We start from the raw sequence: 17,354 nt of genomic DNA on the forward strand, positions 1-17,354 counted from the left end.
ACTAAATTTGCTTATGTTTGGCTCCATCACAGGAATGAGTTATACCCAGTTTATGTCACCTTCACATAGGTTCACCCATAAATCTGTCCTGCTCTTTCCCATTTCCACATTTATTTACATCTACACCCCCCCAAAAAAATGTGCATTTAAATACATATTTTAAAGCACAAATTCTTCAAAATGCACACTTCCAGACATTTTCTTCCTCCCTCCTGCCAAAATGCATGTTTAACTGGATGGATTGATCCCTACATCGGGGAGTTCCTAATATTTATTTTCTTGTAGTCAGTACAACCTCTGGACTCAATTGTCCGAACAAGCCAAGATATATTTTCTTTGCGCCCCAAACTTCTGCGGCCTTTTTAAATGCACTGCTGACTCTGATTCCAGGAACATCAGATGCCGTTGGCTGATATGTAGGCAATATACAAATAAACATAGATTACAGACTATGTTTTGAAGGTGATACACCTTCTAACCTGTTTTTCTTCACCAGGTAAGAAGATTCTCTGAGGCTTTCTTTCATGCTGAGCATCAAAAGCCTGCTGTTGTGACTTTCCAGGAAAGCCTGTATGTATTTTTTGATGCATTTCTACCTTTTGACTGTGGTGTTATATATTTTAATGACATTTATTTTCTCACTTATTAAAAGAAAAACATGACACACTTATGTGACCATGCAATTCTGGGCACAGCTACTAGTAGGCTCCGTGGCACTAAATGGGGCTTATTCCCTGGAAGGTAGGTACAGCATCACATCCTAATATACTGCAATGCTGATTTTGGGAGGTCAAGCCCTCACATGGTGTCTTCCAACCCATAGAAAACACAATATATGCACTTTCCTCCAGTGTCCCAGTTTTCCAAGGACAGTCCCAGATTTCTAGAAGCACTTTCCAGCAGGGTGGTCAGCCTAGTTTTTAGTTTAGAATTAGAAAATGTTGCACAATAAAAACCATAGATTTCAAAGAGAGATACTGGCAGAATCAATCTCTCTTTCTTCTGTGGCCAACAGTTGCTTATTGTCATTTTGCCAGGGGGTGCTTCTGTGATCAGATCAATTACATGGGGGATGGTTCAGTCTAACGCTCTTAGTTCTGGCAGCTAAGCTAAATGGTATTCCATATTCAGATGCAACCTCCCTTTGAGTATCAGATAATAAATGCATGTCTTTGTTCAGGGTTTGCCAACATGGTGCTGTCTACACATTGTAGGACTTGAACTCTTATCATCCCCAGAAAGCTGACAGCAAGGACAATGGAAGTTGCAGACCCTGCAAATGTCCTAGTTTTCTAGGGACAGTCCTGGATTTCCAGAAGCCGTCCTGGTTTCTGACTTGATCCGAAATGTCCCACTTTTCCTTAGGACATCCCTATTTACACCAGAGAAATGTTGGAGGAAATGGTAGAATACCCCTATTTAAACTGGAGAAAAGTTGGGGGTATGGAGTTATCTGACCCCCAAGCCATCTGAAGACAGCCCTGTATAGTGAATGTTTTATTGTGCTTTTATATATGTCTGAAGCTGCCCAGAGCGGCTGCGGCAACCCAGTCAGATGGACAAGGTATAAGTAGTAAAATTATTGTTATTTTGGAATAGGCCATCCCTATTTTGATCGGAGAAATGTTGGAGGTGTAGTGGGCACCTCCAGTGTAGTGGGTACCTTCCAGTGTAATTGGGGGGCCACCATGAAGAAGGCTCTGTCTCAAGTTACCATATAACATATCCCACCCCGAGAGGCAAGATATTCTCCTTCTCCACCCCCAGTTCTAAAGACAAGGGCTGGCATACACCTGTGTCTCAAGTAGGGCATATAATGAGTGTTTGGTGTAAGGAGAGGATCTGTCACAGAAGTAAAGCCATAAGAAGTACAAATCCTGTGGAATAAGCAGTGACTACAATATTACATGGGCCGCGGGTGGCGCTGTGGCTTAAACCACAGAGCCTAGGACTTGCTGATCAGAAGGTCGGCAGTTCGAATCCCCGCGACGGGGGGAGCTCCCATTGCTCTGTCCCTGCTCCTGCCAACCTAGAATTTCAAAAGCACATTAAAGTGCACGTAGGCAAATAGGTACCGCTCCAGCAGGAAGGTAAACGGCGTTTCCGTGCACTGCTCTGGTTCACCAGAAGTGGCTTAGTCATGCTGGCCACATGACCCGGAAGCTGTACGCCGGCTCCCTCGGCCAATAAAGCGAGATGAGCGGTGCAACCCCAGAGTCGGCCATGACTGGACCTAATGGTCAGGGTGTCCCTTTACCTTTACCTTTACATTATTACATGAGCACTGTTCCACAGCATTTGATATTTTCATTTACATACATTCATTCGAAATAAGATGGGTTCATGAAGCAATTCTATATCCTCCCACCACGCTGACGAAGAATTCTACGAAACAGTAGTCAATATCCGGAATCACTGTTCAGTGTTGGACATCATATTTGCTGAATACACAAAGCTTCACAGCTTGTCTTTCATCGTACAAAGTTTGGTACCTCGCTTCATTTAAAGATTTTCAGAGGCTTTGAGACTAAAGATTTCATTTTGTACTTCTTATGGTTTGAAGGAATTCTATAAAAGATTGTCTATTATGTATGTATATGGTCATCGTGTTGCCGAGACATTGCTGACGTTCTCTTTGCAACGCAGGGGTGGGTTTGTTTGTTTACAGAAGTAAAGCCAGCAGGGGTAAGGAACCTCAAGCCTAGGGGCCAAGACGACCCTCCTGTCCCCTCTAATCCGGCCCTTGGAGCTCTCCTTAGGCCACACCACTCACTGACTGCTTCACACCCAGAATGTTTTACCCTGCTGAAATGTGTTTTCTTTCTTTCTTTCTTTCTTTCTTTCTTTCTTTCTTTCTTTCTTTCTCTCTCTCTTTCTCTCTTTCTCTCTTTCTCTCTTTCTCTCTTTCTCTCTTTCTGTCTGTCTTTCTGTCTTTCTGTCTTCCTTCCTTCCTTTCGCTTGGGTGGAGCACAGGGATATGGAGACTAGCCTACCATTCAGATGTAAAGTTTCCATTTGTTGCTCCACCCACTTTTTCATCTGGTCCTGTCCACGTGGCCCTCAGGAGGTTGCCTGGAATGGAATGCAGTCCCCAGACTGAAAAATGCCCCCCCCCCCCGATTTAGACGGTGTTTCATGTTTGGTTCAAGTGGGTTGTTGCTGGCAATCGTGGCAAACTCTCTAGGGGGTGGGAACTCAGTCCACTGGAACTGGAAGTGGGGAAACTCTACCGTAGTGAAAAGTTACCCTTGCGTTTCTTCCAAACAGCATCCAGCATCACAACCAAATCTCATCAGAAGTCCGGAACTCCGAGTACCTCACCAGCATGCCGCCCCTGCCAGTAGAGTGCCTAGACATTGATGGAGACTGGGGCACGTTGCCGATTATTTTTGAAGACAGATATGTTGATTTCCCCTACAAAGGTGGGTAATAAACTGAGCTTTGGAGCCCCTCCTTGGGAACTTTACTTTCTTTTTTTTCAAATAATTTTAATTTGGTTTTACAAGTACAGTGGTACCTCGGTTTTCGAACAGCTTAGTTCACAAACAACTTGGAACCTGAACGCTGCAAAACCAGAAGTAGGTGTTAAGGTTTTCAAACTTTTTTTCGGAAGCTGAACGTGCTGTTTTGAGTCCTACGCTGTTCCTCTTCCTTTCTCTGTGTATTCTGTTTGTAAATTGAGTCCCCCGTTGCTAATGAGAGACTTCTCTTCCATTCTGAGGTTGTCCCAGGCACCCACACAACACAGAGGTGATATTTGGAGCCTATATTTGGTGCTTTTGTTTTTTATTTTATTTTTGGCATTTTTGTTTGTGCAGTTTTTTGTTTTTGTGACTGTGGCTTGTGACTTCGTTTTTGTGACTTGTTTCTGTGATTGTGTGGAACCCAGTTCAGCTACTGATTGATTGATTGATTGATTGACACTGGGCACTGCACTGCAGGAGATGCCACAAGAATGCTGTAGAATCCCAACTCTTCCCCTTTTTGTATCATTCTTTTTTGTAATTGTTATATAAAAGGAGGTAAAGAACTTCTGGATGGTGAAGTCTAGTCAAAGGTATTTATTGGGTTGCAGCGCTCATCTCACTTTCAGGCCGAGGGAGCTGGCGTTTGTCTACAGACAGCTTTCCAGGTCATGTGGCCAGCATGACTAAACCGCTTCTGGCACAATGGAACACCGTGACAGAAACCAGAGCGCACGGAAACGCCGTTTACCTTCCTACCACAGAAGTACCTATTTATCTACTTGCACTGGCATGCTTTCAAACTGCTAGGTTGTCAGGAGCTGGGACAGAGCAACGAGAGCTCACTCCGTTGTGGGGATTCGAACTGCCGACCCAAGAGGCTCCATGGTTTAGACCACAGTGCCACCGGTGTCCCAATTGTTACATATTGTAACTCAATAAAACTGGTTTTTTGAATCAAGCTGGTAATTTTACTGAAACAATTAGTTTCTAGTGTTGCTATAATAATCAGGGGGTATTTTTTCTGTCTCTCTTTCAGTTCAGAGCTTGGACAACTTGCCGGACTATGTTGTTTCTGCTGCTGGCAAATCACAAGTGGACTTAATAGGAAAAAATGAGGATCCTTCTTCAAATGATGATACTGCTTTAGCAAAGGGAGACTTCAGGAACAATGCCCCTTTCATCATCCATACAGATAGGATAAATGGAAAATCGGTGTATGGTCACAGCTATCCAAAAGGAGATTCCTGTATGGTTGAGAGTTTCAAGGATCACCCCACAACTCAGGTACACACAATGAATGGAGATGCCCAGTTCCATGGGGATAAGTCAGATCTGGCTAGCAATATGATTTCTGGTTTGCAATCAGAACTCCTGAAGGATAATACAGAAAGCCTTAAGACACCAATGGAGCTTTCAGAAAATAATAGTGATAGACTTTCACCGGAGGCCACCTATTTGGACATAAGCCCAGTGTGTAATAATGACCACCAAGGAGAACCAATGCTAGTCATGACTGCCCAGTATGATGGTGGCACATGTGGACAACACAAACTTTTGAATGAGATTGAATTGAGCCAAGCAGCTTCAGGGGATGGTTGTGAGTCTACTCTCACTTCAGACAAACTTCTAAATGCCCAAGAGAAACCAGCGGATCAGAGTTGTGAGTCAACACTGCCATCCTTGAGGACATTTGATGTAAGTGATGATTTGAGTTCACTGAACCAGATAAAAGACGCTGAGGAGATTAAGGAGCAAAGAGTGCAGGAGTGTGAAGAGTTCAGCTTGACATCAGGGGTCATTAAGAGATCTTCATCACTAATCTCAGACTCAGGGATCGAAAGCGAGCCAAGTTCAGTAGCTTGGTCTGATGCAAGGAGTAAGGCTTTGGAGTTACCCAGCGACCGGGAGATTCTTCACCAGCTCATCAGAAGGCACGCGATTCACCGTAACTCTCTGGAGGGCGGACACACAGAAAGCAATACCAGCTTGCCCAGTGGCATCCAAGCCTCCCTCACCTCAATCAGCTCCTTGCCCTATGAGGAGGAAGAGCGGGAGGTGGAGCCCAATAAGCTGACAAAATCTATCTCAGCTCCTCAGATCAGTAGCCCTGAGGAGCCTGTTGATGACATGGATATATCAAAACATGCAAAAACTATATTGGACACCGCAGAGGGGCAATACGTGGAAATAGGGAGCACCAGCATGGCCCTAGCAGAAAACGTTTCCATGTGCCGGAAAGCCAGAGAAAATTGTGGGTTGCCGCTTCCATTTGCTACCATGGAACACCCCAAATCTGCCTTTGAAGAAAACGTTGACAGTCTTCACTTACCAGAAGCTGCCGAGGGCTTTGCAGAGGTGGACTGTGGCTTGGAAGCCACAGGAGAAGCTGTGTTTCTAATGCAAAATGAAAATCTAGATGACACAGTTGAAAGCCAGCTGCCAAAGAGAACAGAGGAGATCTGCTTGGGAAGGGTTGGTGACTATTTGGACACCAACACCACTCCTCTTGATGTGTATGAGGAGGAGGTAAATTTGCACACAGTCCGTGGTTCGTATTCCACAAACGTTGAGGTTTTTTCACACCACGAGGGCCACACGCCAGACTTTAGCTATACTAGCAAAGCCTCATCAGAGGTGGTACCTGAACCTGTCTCTGCAAAGGGTCCCCATGGCAGTTCTCTTGCCAATGGCAAAGTAGTGATAAGTGGTGGAGAAATACCCAACTTACAAGAAATTGATCTGGATAACAGACCTGGCTGTGGATCCTACTGTGCAGAACCAGAAAACCGAGAGTTCAAGATGGTGGCAAATAGCACAAGCTTCCATTCAGTGGCTTCAGGGGCACTGGCGCTCGAGAGCAAAAAGGCTATTGAGGTGGTCAACTTATCTGTTTCTTGCACAGCCACCTGCCTTCCTTTTTCTTCGGTCCTCAAAGAGAACCCACCAGTGGCCAGCTTCTCCTCTAAGCAGGTCACTTCTCCAATTACTCACCAACCAGTGGGCTCCTTTGGGGTCATCTCCTGTGAGTCCAGGGATGTGGATGGGGAGGCCAATGAAAGGATGCTTAGGTAAGTAGGTCCAAGGGCTTTTCATTCCCCACATGTTCTATTGGCTTCAATTTCCTGGATTTGGTGGGTTGATTTAGTACTTCTGATTACACCAGCAGCTGGTGTTCAGGAAGCTCTGAAGCTCAGCTAGGTCATTCTTTTTACAATTTGGATTGAAGGTGGTTTTGGGGGAAGCACATCAAAATGCAACATTTCACGAGATACATACAGGATAGCTATGGATTGTGGCTAATGCCATATTTACACTGCTTGCCAAACCAGCGGTGTGAGCACACTGTATGTCAGCATGATGTCATATGATTGACAGGTGGGTGGTTCCAGTCACCTGTCAAAATTATCCTACTGGGGTGTGGGAGATACAGATCTGTCCCGGTGGGCCGAAAAGGTCCCCCAGCCCAGGCCTACATCATTGGAGACTGTATGGTTGGCATTTGGGTTGAGATGTGAAAATCTGAATTTGGTTATCCTTCCACAACTGGTCTACCAGCAGCAGTGCCAAAATCCAACTCTCACCCCAGCCCTTTGAATGCAATGGTTGAAAAGTCACATGTTGTTGAATGCCCATCTCAATCAGTGATTAATTAGTGTATTCTCCAGTTTTCATCAGGCCAAAGAAAAATTTAAAAAAGAGCTGAAGATTGAAGGATTTCTGTACAGTGACTTAACTGCACTCGCTTCTGATATCCCATATTTCCCACCAGAGGAAGAGGAAGAAAATTTTGAAGATGGGATTCACCTAGTGGTCTGTGTCCATGGACTGGATGGTAAGGCCAAAGAGGCTATGTGGGGATAACTGGGCATTCTGAATATACAGTGTTCACACAATACATAATTGTGTGTGATGTGAAAGCAGACAGTGGCAGTTACGCTAGTCATAGAGACCATGGTTAGGGGGTATTCAAATTTGGGTTGGACTATAAATCCCAGCCTCCTCTGGGAAGTAACTCAGTGCTTCAGAACTTTCACAAAGTCATGGGTGTTCTGAACCATAGGCCCCAAGGAGGGCATGTATGAGTGGTTTGATGCAGGGATACCAAAGAAGGGTTTCAGAAAGACCAGACATCCAGTTCTAGTGCTTTATAAGCTTACAACACAGTGTGCAGAGCCTCACTGCCTTTAAAGACATAGGATGGACACTGCAACCATGAGAGGTCATCATTATCATTTTATCTGCATGCCGCCTTGCCACAGTTAAAAACAATGCTCGAGGTGGCTTACAACATGACAAGATTTACATAATTACAAAAGTCATAAACAATAAATAAACCACATCAAAAAAATACACAACCAAATGGAAAACAATTTCCACATAAATCAAAATCTAAAACTACGAATACAGCATTCATATCACAGTTTAAAATGACATAGGTAAAAAATAACAGCAATTATTTTAATTAAAAGAACCAGAGCCCTCTTTGCATCATGACATGCCCACACCCAAGCAAACATTCATACAACCTTTATGCACAAAGCAGCATGCATCACTTTACCTAGAACCTCCCATCACACCTGGCTGGTGAGGCCATAGGTGGCAGCTACTTGAAGCTTCTCCCCTCTCTGGGTCTAGAACTCAGTATCCCAAGGTCCACAGCATCAAAGGAAACCAAGTAGCATATATCAAAGCAAATAAATATACACATATGAGCTCATTCTTGCAACAACTTCCATTTAGTTTGGAGTTATCTTGGCCACCCATATGGTGCTTGAATGCCTTCCAGAACATTTCACCTTAGGTTCAACACACTGGGTCAAAGTTTGATGGGATGAAAATTGTCCTGAAAATGAATCACCATTTTAGATGAGGCACTGCATTCACACTGGGGGCATCACAGCTATATCACTGGAACACAAGTCACTTCCCACCTCCTCGGGATATGCCTGCCGTGAGAGCGGGAATGCAAAGTCATGCAAACTGGCCAGCCTAGACACATGGACTCATTATCAGAAGAATCCACTCATGTTTGCTCAGAAAAGAGACATACCATACTGTCATTGTCAACCCCCTCCCCAGTAAGCAGGATGAGAGATGGGTGGATGATGTCCTTCAGCATGGAACCCGTGTCTTAGAAAAGCAATTTCTTCCCCCTCAAGGTAACAGTGCAGATCTACGGCTGGTAAAAACTTTCATCGAACTGGGTCTCCCTGGTGGGAAGCTTGACTTCTTGATGTCAGAAAGGAACCAGGTATTTTGCTCATTTCTTACTTCTTCAAGGTTTGTACCTCTAGTTTCCATCTCATAATGATGCATTCGACACAGTTAATGATACCACAATTTAAAAAATGGAACGCAAAGCCGCAGAAAATAATTACAAATACATTGGAGCTCAAGGGACACTCCTTCTTATCAAGGAAGACCCATGTGGCTTTTTTTATATGTCCTCTGTGATTAAGCACATCCTCCCATGTCTAAATAAAATGGAAGATAGTAAGTTTCAGAGAAAACCATTAATTATCAGTGCAGGCAAAACAAACAGGCCAGAGTCTATATTTAAGTTTACGAGCATGTTTAGTAGAAGGCAATATTGCAAATTGGATGTGCTTGTGTTTTTCTTTGGAACGAGTGGCAATTAGCAAGATGGATTTTCTCTCTCACACAAAAAGAAGCATTAATTACTGGATATGTTTCCCTTGAATCTTTGTCCCAGCATTTGATGATTATTTCCCTGGCATCTCATTAGTTTTGAATCTGATGCAGAGCTGATGGGATTACAAAACAGCACAGCTCCAGAGAAAAAGGGTCATTTGCCATCCTCATCCCTCTGAATTCCGTTCCTCCATCATTCCCTTTCTGTTTATTACAAGCAACAACAGAATGCTTGGCTTAGCATTTGCATAAGTACACATTGCTGGCCCTCAATGGGTACTAATTATAACTGTTCAGCCACAAAATATCAGAACTATGTTGCAACAATGCAACTTTGTGGTAGCTTTGCGGTCCACATTAAACATCTGATGGTTTCATAGAGCTGGTGCCAAATGCAGCTGGACTTTAAGTGGTAGTAAAAGTGGTAGTAAGAAGCTTATAGAGCATTGGAAGAGCTTCATCACCAACCCTTCAGCTCTGAGCCATGCCAGTGAAGGCCAGAAATTAAGGATGAGACTGGAATATTGACTGAGGCTGTGATCCTCTAACCCTTTTTCACCTTGAGGTCTACATTCCCTTCTGACCTACCTTCCAGAGGTTGCATGCGAGTGATGGGTTAGGTGAGAGGCAAAAGTGGGCAGAAAAAATAATGCAAATTTTAATTTTGTGCAGTAGGCCAAGTTTTGCACAGCTTTCTTTATCCTCCATCTAGACTAGTAAGAGGAATTGTCAGAATGCAAGTACAATTCCTCGCTGGGCAAAAACATTCATGGAAGATGCAAAGCTAAGCCAATGGGAGACATGGCCTTGGGAAAGTGAGTGTGTTGGGGGAAATCTCCAGGGGACAGACAGAGGTGCCTAGAGAATCACATTTGACCTGCTTACTTGAGGTTCACCATCCCTGCTATTACAGTCACATGTGAATAACTCCCATTGAACACAGGGGTGCTTACATTTGAATAGACGTGGGTAAGATTATGCCAATGCAGGCTAACAGTTGTGTACCCCAATGCATACAATTTTGTGTGTGTGGTTTGGTTGGAGAGCTGCACTGCAACATTCAGAGAGGTTGTGTTTAGATTTGCACACTGGTTTGGGAACTGTGAATTAAGTAAAGGTAAAGTAAAGGGACCCCTGACCATTAGGTCCAGTTGTGGCCAACTCTGGGGTTGTGGCGCTCATCTCGCTTTACTGGCCGAGGGAGCCGACGTACAGCTTCCAGGTCATGTGGCCAGCATGACTAAGCCGCTTCTGGCGAACCAGAGCAGCACACGGAAACGCCGTTTACCTTCCTGCTGGAGCAGTACCTATTGATCTACTTGCACTTTGATGTGCTTTTGAACTGCTAAGTTGGCAGGAGCTGGGACTGTGCGAATTAGGTAGTTTCTCATTAATATGAAAGCCAGATTGAATTTCTTTATCATCCCTACCACACACCCAACACCATTTGCAGAGCCAACAGAAGGGGCCTCTGAAATGCATGGCATGCCTTGGGCAGGTGTATTCTTCTTTTAAATATCCTCAAATTTCTTTTGTTAATCATTTCAAATATATGGTTTACATATGAAAACTCGGAAGGGTACTACCAACTGTTCTTCTCTTGATTTAACAGACGGACACATTTGCAGATTTCGATACAATGACCGACCGTTTGCTGGATGAAATAATTCAGCACATTCAGCTGTACAACTTGTCGATATCACGAATAAGGTAAATAGCAGTGGCAACTGTGGAGCAGGGCGACGTCATTTTCATAGGTTACTGTTTGGTTGTTAATATATTGAATGGTGGCCCTTTCTGCTTTTGTGCATCACTTTGAGGTTCCTTTGAATGCAGAGCAATGAAGGCATTCTCTAAATAAATGGATACAAATTGTGTCCCCACAGTTTCATTGGCCACTCCCTTGGCAACGTCATCATCCGATCCGTGTTAACCCGGCCCAGATTTCGCTATTACCTCAATAAGCTGCATACTTTCCTGTCCCTCTCTGGGCCTCACCTGGGAACGCTTTACAACAACAGTACTTTGGTTAGTACAGGTAAGAGCTACCGGCTGTTTGAAGGGAAGCACTGAAAGTATGAGAGTGGTTCTAACATCCTGTCTAATGTTTTTTTTTTCCCATGCTATGAAATGTCATAGACATGGGTAGACAAACTAAGGCCCGGGGGCCAGATGCAGCCCAAGCATCTTCTCAATCCGGCCCGCAGACGGTCCGGGAATCAGTGTGTTTTTACATGAGTAGAATGTGTGCTTTTATTTAAAATGCATCTCTGGGTTATTTGTGGGGCATAGGAATTTGTTCATTATCTCTTTTTCAAAATATAGTCCGGTCCACCACATGGTCTGAGGGACGGTGGACCAGCCCATGGCTTAAAAAGGTTGCTGACCCCTGGTCATAGGAGTGTCTCCAACCAGGAATAAAATAAAACCACAAAAACCAATTCACTGAAACCATTGGTTTCTGTGGGCATGCTCCTGTTTCAATGGGTATACTTTGAGTTTTATTGGAGATCACACACACACAAACACACACACACACACACAGAGAGAGAGAGAGAGAGAGAGAGAGAGAGAGAGAGAGAGAGAGAGAACCTCAACAAATGCACAAAATGAACACAAGCCCTGAAAAGCCCCTTTGCCTGCCAGCCAACCAGCAGCTATCCAGGCCCCTTACCATCACATTACTTTCAGATGACCACTTTGGTTTTGAATAAATAAATTTAAACTTTAAAATTGTCCGGTAGCACCTTAGAGACCAACTAAGTTGTGTATAAGCTTTCGTGTGCATGCACACTTCTTCAGTTTTGAATGACCCAGACCACTCAGCTTCCCCCAGTAGTTCTCAGACTCCCTTGGAAATAGCTGCTTTGGGGTTTAATGCAGAATTGATCTCCCCCAATCGGTTTGCTGGGCTTTACCCCATGCAACTGCTCTTGGAAACCCACAAATCACCATTGCTTTTTCTAGGATTGTGGCTCATGCAGAAGCTGAAAAAATCCGGGTCACTTTTGCAGCTGACCTTCAGGGACAATGCAGATCTGCGGAAATGTTTCCTCTACCAGCTCAGCCAAAAAACAGGTGGGTGAGTTAAAATCAAAGTCTCTTTTCTAGCAAGTGGTGGTGTCTTCATCTGCTTGTTTGAAATCCAGTTGACTTGGGGAAAAGGCCATCTCACAGAGAGTGGATTCCTTTTTGACTGCTACCATAGGAACCAAATGCTAGGGGTCGAGGTCCCTTTACTCCCCTTCCCAAATAAAATATTTTAGGGAGCTGGGGGCCCCCAAAGTTGCTGGGCATTGTCATTCAAATGGTGTGTGTGCACTGTGGCATGTGATCAATTAAGTGGGCTGGAGCTTACCTGCTCCTCCATGTTTTATTCAAGTTGGCATCCCTGGCTGCTACTATGCTGTAAAAGAGGTAAAGGACCCCTGGACAGTTAAGTCCAGTCAAAGATGACTATGGGGTTGCGGCGCTCATCTCGCTTTCAGGCCGAAAGAGCCAGTGTTTATCCACAGACAGCTTTCCAGGTCATGTGGCTAGCATGACTGAACCGCTTCTGGTGCAACAGGACACCATGATGGAAACCAGAGCACACAGAAACACCATTTACCTTCCCTCCACAGTGGTACCTATTTATCTACTTGCACTGGCATGCTTTCTAACTGCTAGGTTGGTAGGAGGTGGGACAGAGCAACAGGAGCTCACCCCATTGTGCAGATTCGAACCGCCAACCTTCTGATCGGCAAGCCTAAGAGGCTCAGTGGTTTAGACCAAATGCAGACCCTTTAGACCTCTCTGTCTGGCCCTTCAGATTCCACACAATCTCCTCAACCATATCACCTCTTCTCAGTGCTATTATTCAAAAGAAAGAAAGAAAAGAAAAAGAAACAGAAAAAGAGGGGGTTTCCAGAACTTACCATGAAACTTACCTTTTTCTTCTTTGTATGGTATGATGTTGTCTTCATAGTGGACATGCTCTACCACCCAGCATATATTTCATCTAAGGAAGGCTGTTCTAATGCACACACTTGTTTTCTTTTTCCTTTCTTCTTTTTACAGGTCTCCAGTATTTCAAAAATGTTGTCCTGGTAGCCTCTCCCCAAGACCGCTACGTACCATTTCATTCTGCAAGAATAGAAATGTGCAAATCGGCCCTGAAAGACAGACAGACAGGTGAGCTTCTTTGTGGACTTAAGAGAGTGGCTGTATTTAAAACAACAACAAACTGTACATGGATTTATTTCTAGATGGGCATATCCTAATAGGACACATAGTAGATTTATACATTGTGAAAACAGATACTTCCCTGTTTCCAGATGCCCATAATCTCCATTAATCAATGGACATCAGGAGACAAAAGAAAAGAAGGAATCTCCAGTTAGATCTAAAACTCCTATCTGAAATCTGGGTCATACATGGTACAGGGAAACTTCAGGAGGAGCCAGGGCCATCTGCCACATAGGTGATCACTTGAAGGTGATTGCTACTCATCCCAGTTGAGTCACACAATCATGTATTGCAGGACCATGTGAATTAGACCAGGGCTAGAGGCCCTCAAGGTGTGGTTGAGCTGCAAATCCTACCATACCTGACCATTCCCTGGTGCTGATGGGATTTTGAGTTCAATGCTCAGAAGTGCCCCATTTGTATGCAAGTCGGCAATTCTTGCATGTATCCTGGCTTCTGTCTTTAGAGCTCCTTTTATCATTGAAACTACACCATGTTCAGAAACAGGCACTTATGGATTTAGGTAGGCAAATAATACCCCTGAGAAGTGGTATTAGGGGTAAAAAGGGAACAGATTGGAATGGGAAAAGAAGAGCCTGTTAATCTCCCAATTCAACAAGCAAACCAAGGAGAGGGGCACAGGAAGCTATGGATTAAGTTGGGAAACAGGAGACATTTACCCAATGGGAAAGGACTGTGGCTCCTCTAGACTGGTGGGTTTTCCATTTTGTTTTGTTGTTTTTTTGCAGATATATTTTGCAACATGCCATTGATACAACAATAGTTTATTAGTGGTAGATTTATGCTGGACTACCTACACATAAATTCACTTTATTAGTTGTTCTGCTATACTTCCTGAATGATATTACATTATTGCCATCTGGTGCTCCTGCACTGCAGCACAACAAAAGCAGGACAAAAAAACATTGGAATATTTGTGATGTGGAAAGTTACAGGATTTCAGCAGGGAGCTACAGGACATGCACTGGTTGGAAACAAAGTGGTGTGTCTGCCTTGAGACCCTTCCAGGAGCATGTATGTAGCCAGGATTTATGTTGGAGGGAGCAGCACCTGCGTTTGGATCACGTATAACCACTCAGATACCACAATGAGTGCAAAACATCATGAATGCACAATAGAAAGGACATATTGATGGGCAACATGAGTCACACTTCGAAGTGCTTAATTTCACCACTTGAAGCATCTGTTGTGTTGAGTTATTTCAATTGCTTTTGTTTGATTTGCTCATTTCAAACAGCTGAAAGTCTGTAAATTTTGATAATAAGCCTGATTTGCAAGGGGGGGGGGTTTGAATAATTTTGATTGCAACTGTAGATGAGGAGGAGGAGGAGGATAAATAAATAAATATTTATACCCCACCCATCTGGCTGAGTTTCCCCAGCCACTCTGGGCAGCTCCCAATAGAATATTAAAAACATGATAAAAGATCAAACATTAAAAACTTCCCTGAACAGGGCTGCCTTCAGTTGTCTTCTAAAAGTCAGATAGTTGTTTATCTCCTTGACATCTGATGGGAGGACATTCCAGAGGGAGTGTGCCACTGCCAAGAAGATCCTCTGCCTGGTTCCCTGTAGCCTCACTTCTCACAGTGAGGGAACCGCCAGAAGGTCCTCGGAGGTGGACCTCAATGTCCGGGCAACGATGGAGGTGGAGATGCTCCTTCAGGTATAGATAGACAGATAGATGATTGATAGATAGATAGATAGATAGATAGAGCGAGCTATAGATAGTAACACCAACAGCAACTGAAGGGTCACATCTTTGAGTTACACAAATGCAGTCAACTACACAGAAAAAACCTATATTGATGGGAAACACCTCTCAGAGCCCAGGAACAGATAGCAATGGGGATCACCAGCCCTTCACCTCTGCAATGCCAGCAAAAGCTCAGCTGGACTTCGGAAAAGATGGTTGAACCACCATCAAGTATCACCCCCACTTCTTTTAATTTATGTATTCATTAGTCTTCCTTCTTAAGTATAATGACTTAAAATATGGCACAATCATTATTAGTGAAATATTGAGATAGCTACTCTTATTACCAGTTGTGACGATTTGCAAAATTGTCCATAATTACAGTTTTCCTTTTGATAAACAGTTAACTTGGCTAATCATGCTATATCCCAACTCTATATGCTTTTTCAGGTCTCCTATTAAATTTTCCTTGCCTGCAGCTATTAAATACATAATTGGCCTTTGAAGCTTAGGAGGATTAGCCTATTTTTCATACTTCAACAAACATCATTTCAGATCTACTGCTAATTTAAATTTGTGCATTTCATTTTTACTATTTATAGCTTTATCCCAGTACTTTCTTTTTCTTTCACAAATGCACCACATATGGATAAAATTATATCTGTTGTGCAATACCCACATTTCCCTTTCAACCTTCCCTTCTACTCATTTTCCATGGTGAAAGTTAATAAAAATATTATAAAAAGAGAATAGGATGCTGTATGAGATGAGCCACTGGCCTGGTCCAGCAGGTTCATCTTGTGTTCTTCATACAGCATCAATATTGAAGACAATGAAGAAATAATAATAATAGTTATGTTTTTCAACTTTCCAAGGTCCCGTTTATGCTGAGATGATCAACAACCTCCTCCAGCCGGTCGTGGGGACAAAGGATTGCACTTTAATCCGCCACGATGTGTTCCACGCCTTGCCAAACACAGCCAACACCCTGATTGGGCGAGCAGCTCACATCGCGGTGCTGGATTCTGAACTGTTCCTGGAGAAATTTTTCCTGGTTGCAGGACTCAACTACTTCAAATAAGACTGAGCCTCAGGGCACCAAAGGGAGCCTTGCATATTGAATTGCAAAGACTTTCTGGGCCAAGAGAGTACTTCATTTCTGGGAACAAACAGAATATGCTTACGGCACACCCTAGTGGCTTGGGGAGAGGAATCAAAGTGCTTTGGTTATAAGGTATTCAAAGGGCCAAAAATTGGTGCTTATTGGAAGATGTAAACATATACATGTTATTTCGTCTTTTTTCTTTTTGTTCATCTAACCACCAACCTCTTAAAAAAAAAAAAGCTTTTAAAATCCTGAGGATGTGATTATAGATCTGCCCCCTTTATAATGGTCACTGGACTGACATCTTTTTCTCCCTTCCACCATTAAGAAATCCACTTAGGCATAAACTGCCTTAGCTGAGTCATTAATTATTATTTAAGAAGAAACTTGTCTGGTTTTGTAGATTTTCCATGTTTCGTGTGGTCAACAAAAGAAGAAAGAAGTAAACTCAGGTTAAATTCTCCTTTGCGGTGAATCAGAAAATAGGAATGGGAATCTGTGGATTACAGCACTTTATTTATTTGTTTGGCAGGGGAAGTTAAGAAGAAAACTCGTAAATGTGTGGAAAACTCCAGTTCTGAAGGCCGCAAAGTGTAATAAAATTATCTCTGCAATGTCTAGTCGCTGACTTCGAACTAATCTGTTGTGGTGTCCCAAATTTTGGTGGGCAGGGGCTTTCCTTGAGGCAATCAATCTGATTTAAGGGACTCTGGAGGAGCTTTGAAGGCACTAGAACACAGGCTGGCAATGGCGGACGTATTGTGAAGGACTGAAGGTTGTCGCCCCAAAATGACTCCTTCCGCTGATCAAGACCCAGGCCTCTCCTCCAGCATGCAGAGGCTACAGTTCATCCACTCACTTCAAGACCCAGACAAGGGACCCTTGAACTCCTTCTAGTACTTGAGGAGGAACTCTCTCCAATATGAATAGCAACAGAGTTATTCCCTTGTTCATCACAGGTTGCCCTAAGTTGCTAAAACATGCTAACAGTGGTCAAAGATGCAGGGACAGTGGTTGAAAAAAACCATCTGCCTATAACTTGGCATGAGAAAATGTGGTTAATGTGCCTACTTAACAGGGTGACCTTGGGTTCTAGACGACTTCTTTTTTGGTGGGGAGATAAGTTAACTAGAATTTTCTCCTGTGCCTCCTATAGTAGGAGGATTGAAAATAACAAGAAGAGCCTT

At 43.5% G+C, this 17,354-nt stretch overlaps 1 protein-coding gene across 3 annotated transcripts in view; it reads left to right on the top strand.

The window, feature by feature from the left end:
• FAM135B (family with sequence similarity 135 member B) overlaps positions 1 to 16,787 on the top strand; it is a 151,205-nt gene extending 134,418 nt beyond the window's left edge. For all 3 annotated transcript variants that reach the window (XM_053395235.1, XM_053395234.1, XM_053395236.1), the window contains exons 11-20: positions 497 to 570; positions 3,268 to 3,422; positions 4,504 to 6,535; positions 7,133 to 7,299; positions 8,627 to 8,718; positions 10,732 to 10,829; positions 11,006 to 11,157; positions 12,087 to 12,197; positions 13,179 to 13,292; positions 15,938 to 16,787. In XM_053395235.1, the coding sequence (XP_053251210.1) occupies positions 497 to 570; positions 3,268 to 3,422; positions 4,504 to 6,535; positions 7,133 to 7,299; positions 8,627 to 8,718; positions 10,732 to 10,829; positions 11,006 to 11,157; positions 12,087 to 12,197; positions 13,179 to 13,292; positions 15,938 to 16,143 (3,201 nt within the window). In that variant the 3' untranslated portion in view covers positions 16,144 to 16,787. The remainder of the gene's footprint in view (positions 1 to 496; positions 571 to 3,267; positions 3,423 to 4,503; positions 6,536 to 7,132; positions 7,300 to 8,626; positions 8,719 to 10,731; positions 10,830 to 11,005; positions 11,158 to 12,086; positions 12,198 to 13,178; positions 13,293 to 15,937) is intronic.
• Positions 16,788 to 17,354: the final 567 nt, after the last annotated feature.

Source organism: Podarcis raffonei, chromosome 7 (genome assembly GCF_027172205.1).
Source record: "Podarcis raffonei isolate rPodRaf1 chromosome 7, rPodRaf1.pri, whole genome shotgun sequence".
Classification (NCBI taxonomy): Eukaryota; Metazoa; Chordata; class Lepidosauria; order Squamata; family Lacertidae; genus Podarcis; species Podarcis raffonei.